This window comes from Sycon ciliatum, chromosome 1 (assembly GCF_964019385.1).
Source record: "Sycon ciliatum chromosome 1, ocSycCili1.1, whole genome shotgun sequence".
In the NCBI taxonomy this organism is placed as follows: domain Eukaryota; kingdom Metazoa; phylum Porifera; class Calcarea; order Leucosolenida; family Sycettidae; genus Sycon; species Sycon ciliatum.
In genome coordinates this window covers 4,493,477-4,500,800 of record NC_088643.1, presented here as the reverse complement: position 1 = coordinate 4,500,800, position 7,324 = coordinate 4,493,477, and the positions used below count along the sequence as shown (strand labels likewise).

At 48.4% G+C, this 7,324-nt stretch overlaps 2 protein-coding genes across 2 annotated transcripts in view; one reads left to right on the top strand and one right to left on the bottom strand.

Annotated features, from left to right (window-relative positions):
* The window catches only part of LOC135810550 (cytoplasmic tRNA 2-thiolation protein 2-B-like), a 41,799-nt gene that overhangs the window by 20,200 nt on the left and 14,275 nt on the right, over nt 1-7,324 (bottom strand). The window contains exon 8 of the mRNA XM_065324044.1: nt 6,363-6,452. Within this exon, the coding sequence (XP_065180116.1) occupies nt 6,363-6,452 (90 nt within the window). The remainder of the gene's footprint in view (nt 1-6,362; nt 6,453-7,324) is intronic.
* On the top strand, nt 3,575-6,920 carry LOC135810545 (ubiquitin carboxyl-terminal hydrolase 22-like). Its single transcript, XM_065324038.1, has one exon. The coding sequence runs from the start codon at nt 3,856-3,858 to the stop codon at nt 5,995-5,997; it is 2,142 nt and encodes a 713-aa protein (XP_065180110.1). The 5' UTR covers nt 3,575-3,855; the 3' UTR covers nt 5,998-6,920.

The window sequence follows — 7,324 nt, the reverse complement described above, 5'->3', positions numbered from 1 at the left end:
GTGTGCGTGGCAATATTATTGAACCGTAGGAAGTAGAGCATTGGCTGCATCAGGATACTGCAAGTACTGTACACAATCCAGAAAGCCTGACAAACAACGACCTGGTCTACATGCAGCCGTTCAAATCCTCTAATGCATGTTTGGCGATTAGTGGCACGACGTCAGCTGGCCATGGATCTGTCCCCGGGGAAAATTGCGGGAAAAAATCGCAAAAAACGCGGGGGAAAACGCGGCATAATATGGCATAATTTGCGGTGAATTTGCGGTAAATATGCGGTGAATAATATTGATGTGCGGCAATTTTCAGCGAGTATGTAGTGAAATCAATCAGTTACAAGTCTCTGGTGTAAGCACTCGTCATATTTGAGTAAAAAGACGCCACGATGAGACGTTGCTGACCGAACAGTGCACTGTGTGTACGTGTAGTGCAACAAAAAAGTTCAAAAAACGCGGGGAAAATCGTGGAAAACGCGGTCTTTTTAAAAATCGCAAAAAAACGCGGAAAAAAACGCGGCCGCGGAATCGCAATTTCCCCGGGGACAGATGGATTAGCAACGCTGATGTACGACTGGAGAACTATGGTTTGGAAGACCTACCTCCCACCACCACCACCACCACCACCACACACACACTTTAATCCCACTTCATTTCCACAATACTTGTTCCACGTGTCAAACGATCTCCAGCAGACACACATGCCAGCAAAGATACAATCTAAGAAGTGTAATTAACTTCCATTTTTTTCGTTTTTTGTTACAGAAGACACAACCTACTCAAATGAAAAGAGCAGGAGACAGCAACAAAAACAAACAGCGGGGAGAGCAGGGGCACCAGGGAGGGGGGGGGGGGGGAGCCCGTGCTGGTGAGGCACGTCAACAACGCCAAGACAAGACCTCTGGTCTGGTCTTGGCGTTAACACTAGCGTGCATATCATAGGGTATAGGACGGGTGAAAACTTATGGAAAAGAACGAAATTTAACGCTTTGTAATTGAATAAAGTGGTCGATATTTTCTACTCAGCAGGATTGTGTTCTACGTTGGAGGCGTTGAGAGCAACTTGCGATGCCGTTCTTCAGCACGGCACCTACTAGTGCTCCCAGTCCTTTGGTGATGATGGTGTGAGTGTGTGCTCGCTGCATAGGTGCTAGCACTGTCTGTGCATACGTCCCGTGTGCTCCCCAACACAAGCACGACATTGTTGTGCAGTCGTGTGATAGCACTTCTTCTTGTGGCTATTCTCTTTCACTGCTTTTCATCGTCGTTGCCTGCACAGTGAAAGCACAATCTGCAAGTGTAGGAAAAGCTTATGATCGAAATAGAATAAAGTTTATGAGCGAAATGAACTCAATCTCCGGGCAGAACTGTTTCGTCCTTCGTGGACACAGTGCAGCACAGAGAAAATGAGGTAGTCTGCGGGCACTGCACATAGACACACAGAGAGGCAGTGCTTACAAAAGCGCGATGGACCCTGGCTAGCGTCAGACGCTCCTAACGTAAAGTCGTTTACGTACATGTATGCTCGGGAATTAGCATTCGTAGAACCACAATCACAGTCAGTAGGATAAAGTCACTGAACACTCAGAATCCGGATTACTAGTTACTACAACGTACATATTGCAATTTCAAATTTGGACTTCACGGAGAATTTAAAAAAAAGCAGTACGTGGCATGTGGCCTCTAATTTCCTAATACAATGTGCATAATAATAATTATACTCAAATCTGTGGACAGCAACTGTTTCGCTCTGTAATAATAATTACCGGTATACTGTAAGACATGTTATTATAACGAGTCGCAAATTTAACGACTGTCCAAAATTCATAGGTTAACAAGAAGATATGTTAACGATCTTGCAGTATTCTGCCATATCCACACACAGCATACATGAAGCAGTACGGCCTCAACGGATCTTATTATAACGAAGAAATGTCATCCGTTAAAACGTTAGATTTGCTTCCTCGTTATATATACATGTCTTACAGTAATGAAGTACCGTATTTTACCGGTTGTAAGTCGACCCCGGTTATAGGTCGACCCCCGTATCCGGAGGTCTCAATTCTGCGTTTTAAAGTTTTCACCCAAAGAAGCACTACTAACCACTCCCTTCTACTAACACAACAACAAATCATGTAAACATTCCTTAGTGGAGGGTATAACGTCCCAATCCTTGAAAAAGGGCAATAAACTGGCAAAAATGTGTACACATGGTGCACTTGTGCATGCAGTGCAGGTCGTTTTTTGTAAGATACTGATAGTTCCCGGTTATAAGTCGAATCCCGGTTGTAAATCGACCCCCACTTACAACCGGAAAAATACGGTAGTACACTCAAGCGTCCCTTATCCGGACGCCTCAGCTACGGCATGTCTCTCTACCGGGCACCTTCAGCTTGAGTTACTATGGTAAAACTGCTTCGAATTTGGGGGGGGGGGGGTTTGAACTTTTTTTTGTATGCGCAAGTGCTTATTTGTCACTGCCAACCTGTGTAATCCACACATTTTTATCAATGGATTCTTTTTGTATCCTGAACATGTGCAATATGTGCCAAATAAACCTCTTCAAAAAAATGATATGATACATGGTAGATGAGTTATCCTGAGGTACGGGCAGTGCCCGGCCAAAATAAGAGACGTTCGAGTGTATAGGCCGTCCCCCGTTAATACGAGTCTGGTTAGTACATAAACCCCGTTAGTACATAAGAAATCTCAAGTCCCGGACGAAACGTGATCACTTCCATACAAATTTTGTCGGTTAGTACATAATTCGTTAGTACATAAACCCCGTTAGTACATAACATTTCTCCGTGCCCGCATGCCACCTACCTCAATAGTACATAATTTGTTGGTCTTTTGGCCTTCCAGTGGAGACACAACGTGTTCTAGTTTCTACTTGTGGGCGCAATTAGCTCAGAAACCACATCACAAACCGACAACGCTCTGGTTTTTTCCGAGTGACTGTACAGGCAAGACTGGGCATGTATCATGTGCACTGTAGAATTGTCGCTGACTGTGACCGTTATAACATAATTTTTATGTTATATCGAGGGAATCAAGAATATCTCGCTCCCTAGTCATGGTAGCAAGAAACACTCAGAAAAGTTGAAAAAGTGAAAAATTCTGGTACCCAAGCAAGTTAGTTATGTACACTTTCGTTTAGTACATAAACCCCGTTAATACGTAACATTTGTCAAGTCCCAGAGATTATGTATTATTAACGCGAGGGACGACCTGTACTAGGGTCATGTACTTCAAGCCTACAACTAGTACAAGTCAACAATCATGGTCAATGGTTGTTGGCACTGCACAATAGTCAATACTCACAATAGTACAGATCAGACAGATAAGACGTTGTACCTGAGCATGGCATGATGCATGCAGTGAGGTGTGACAAAAACCCAGCTGCGCTGCATGCATGCAGCTAGCTTGTTGAGCATAAAAAGCACTTTTTCAGCGGCGGTTGAGCGTGCGCACTTTGTGCAATCGCGCAAAATTATGGGGAAAAAAGGAGAACGAGGTCAAGCTGACTTGACTCGCGATCTTGTGATTTCACCACCACGAGTGAATGCATGCTGTGTTGCCAACAGACCTGGTTTGCTCTCGCACGGCGGAGGTCACTGCAAAAGCGAGTGGGTAGTTCGGCATCTCTTGGCCACTTTTGAGACCAGGTCTCTTTGTAAGAGTAAAACAAACGTTCCTTCGCCATTGTTGTTTCTAACAGCAGAGGAGTCGGACCTACACGACCCGTCTTCCGCTCTGGCTACACCGACCGAACTGTTTCTTTTTTCCGCGTGTTGCAAACGTAGTGAATGCCCAGAGTAGCCATATGTTGCATTGTTTCAACTCCGTGGAAATCGCAGTATGCGATCCTGCAGCCACATCGAGGAGTACAAGACCGCGAGAGCCAATGCAACATTGCAGGGCATTGCCTCCATATTTCTCTATCCTTACAACGAGAGAGCGAGAAAACTCAAAGATGATAGCCAGTGTATGTTCTGTGAGTCGAGCAGTAACCTCCACGTGTGCCTCTCCTGTCAGTTCGTAGCATGTAAGTGCAATGAGCATTTCTCGACAAGAATGAATGACCAGGAGCATTTCCTCACGGTGAGCGTGGCCACTGGTAACCTGTACTGCCACAAGTGCCAGGCGAATATCTATGACGGCGACGTCGACAACGCTTTTTGTTTGGCCGCAGTAAATGCTGGAGTAAAGCGGAACAGGCGGTGGCTACCGGACGAAGGACAGGCAAAGCTCCTACGCCAGAGCAAAGCGAGTCTCGTCTACATGGATGAAAACTCGCCACTTGGACTGCGAGGTGTTCAAAATTTGGGCAACTCGTGTTTCATGAGCAGTGTCCTTCAGGCACTGGCACATGCTCCCGTACTACGGGAGTATTTCCTATCTTGCAAGCCACATTCCTGTAAGCAAACCAAAGAGGTCTGCCCGATGCTGTGCTTTCAGGAGCTGTTTCAGGAGTTCTACAGCGGCAAGCCACAGCCCATCGTGCCATCGAAGCTACTGCACATGATGTGGCAGGAAGCAGCGGCACTGGCTGGTAACCAGCAGCAGGACGCGCACGAGTTCCTGATAGCATCCATGACCCTACTGCACGACCACCTCTCGCCGTCACCGCCAGCACTAGCCAACGCCAGCAAGTGCTCCAGCATCGTCGACTTGGTCTTCAAAGGGTTCGTGCAGTCCACCGTCACGTGCAACAAGTGCTCCAACGTGTCGCCGACGGTGGAGATGTTCTGGGACCTGTCGCTGGAGCTGCCCTCACCAGTCGTCACCAAGGTGAAGTCGGCGGAGTCAACTGCTGCTCGCGCCGCCCTCACCACTAAGCCCGTCACGACCAAGTATGCGCCGCACAAAAACAAGGGCCGCGGCAAAAATCGACGCAAGAACGGCAAGTTTGCGCCGGCCAGCGCGACGGTCCTGGCACGAGAGAGGCCGACAACACTAACACCGGTGTGTACTAGCAATGATCAGTTACAGCAACAAGATCAGCAGCAGCAGCAGCAATCAGTGGCTGGCAGCAACGTGATAAACGGCAGCACATCACCAGCCGTTGGCTCTGCTAACGGTGTAAGCGGCAAGCAAGATCAACAGCAGCCAGTACTAACACAGCAGCAGATAAACAGTGCGTCTAGCCCGCCGCCCACGCCCACCATGCAAGAGCCAACAACAACGACAGCGACGACGACAACAACGGCACTTACCTCGCCAACATCCGGCAGCAGTCGATTTAACGGCAGCATGCGACCGACGTTGCCCAACCTCGGCAAACAGCTCCCTGCCTTGCCGTGTACGCCGAGTTCTGTTGCGCATGCCGGCGGCGGTGGCAGTCGACCTACGCCGATCAGCAGCGGTAGCGGACTTCCCAGCCTGACCATGGCGTCACCTCCGCATTCCCCGCCGCTGCTTTCTCCAACATTGACCCTGCCTGCACTCAGCAATGGAGGCAAAGGCGCCAGCTGTCCGCAGTCATTGGTAGATTGCCTGAAGCGCTACACTAGAAAAGAGCAGCTCGGGAGCGAGGCGAAAATCTTCTGCGAGATGTGCAACACGTCGCAGGAGTGCTCCAAGCAGCTGCGTATGTACGAGACTCCGCCGGTCATCTGCTTTCACTTGAAGCGCTTTGAGCAGCTGCAGCTGAAAAAGCGGCAGAAAAAGATTTCGACGTTCGTGGAGTTTCCCGAGACCCTGGACGTGAGCGAGTTCATGGCCGAGCGGGAAAACTCAGACAGTCGGACGAAGCACCCACTGTGGAATACGTACTCTCTGTTTGCTGTGGTCGTTCACAAAGGCCAGCTGTCGCAAGGCCACTATACGTGTTTTGTCCGTCAGAAAAAGAACGAATGGTACCGGTGTGATGATTCGGCTGTGACGCGTGCGTCTGTGAATGAAGTCCTCAACAGTGAGAGCTACCTGCTACTGTATCATCGGGTTATTCAACTCGGAGTGCCAGCTACCGCAGCAGAGTCACGTGAAGGCTGCTGCTGATGTGCAACATTCCTTTTCTGCTTCTCTTGCGTGTGTGTTGTGTGTGCGTGTGGGTGGTGTTGTGTGCGTGTGTTGTGTATGTGTGTGCGTGTGGCTGTGTTTTTCGCATGGACCACTATATTTCCAGGTGCTGGTCATCTGCACATCTTTTTTTCTCGTCCGCTACCTTGGCTTCATTTGAACTCTATCTTGCTGCTATTGCCGCCGTTGCTACTACATGTCAATCGTTGTCTTAGTCCTGGCTGCTTTTCCAAAGACATTTATGGTGCTTTTTTAAAAAACCTCTCTTAGACTTTTAGTATGCAGCTCATATGTCTTCTCTACTCCCTTGCTTTTCCCAGCCCGCTCAACTCGATCTGGCTTACTGTTGTGTACGGGAGCGCTGCTCCCTTGCCTTTGGAGATGTCGCTCAGCGTGCGAATGACAAGACGCGTGCAGCTCTCGCCTGTCAGCACCTGTGCAAGACAAGACGCGGCAGCAGCAGCAGCAACATTCACACGGAAGTTACAATAGTTGTCGCCGTCATATTCTGTCCAGTTTCTTTTCTCTCTTTTTTTCAGTCTTCCTGAAAGCCAGTTTTCCCTCCTTTGGCAACATCAACATGATGTCACTGAAACGTTTTAAAAAGTTCTCCTCAATTAATATTCAGTCCAGGTGCTATCAATCCTTTTCACGCAGCAGCTAACGCCGTTCTTCATCAATCAAACAAATCTCTCCGCGCATACAAACATAGGTTTTTTTCCCATTCGCTGGTTACTCATTAGCAACTGTGAGTTTCGTTCATTGCCTCTGGCACGGTGCATCACTGCAGCAGCTGCCGCTTGCATTCACTTTTCCGTCTCATGTGCATGCTTTATTTGGCCTGTTCCGCTCTGGTTCTTTCTTTTTTACCATGTTGACACAGTTCGTGTCTCGTTTTGATTGACCAAGCAGTTCAGAAACTGATGTGTTAAAGGGGAAGTTCAGGCTAAAAATCAAAATTTCACCAGTTGTAGTCTTCGGGGTGCTGAGTCGAATGGTCTTGGTCCGAGAAAGCTGAGACGCTCCCTTCCTACTTGAATCCCAATCGAACTCGCGCACTTCCACCCAAACTGGGTGACTGCGCCCTACTAGATGGGGATTCGTATGCAAAATGTCACTAAAAGCCCCATTTCGTTCTTATAAAAGCACGGATGACCGCGATTGGCCCATATGTTGTACTCTTTTGGACGCTGAGTCGACTGGTTTTGGTCCGAAAAGGCTGCGATGCAGCGTTCCTCCTTTATTCCCAATCGAACATGGTTGGACAAGCGGTCACGTGCTCCTGGGTGCCCAAATCACCTAGTCA

What these genes read in the sequence shown, in the direction of transcription:
- LOC135810545 (XM_065324038.1), top strand. Translation starts at nt 3,856, where the DNA reads ATGCGATCCTGCAGCCACATCGAGGAGTACAAGACCGCGAGAGCCAAT.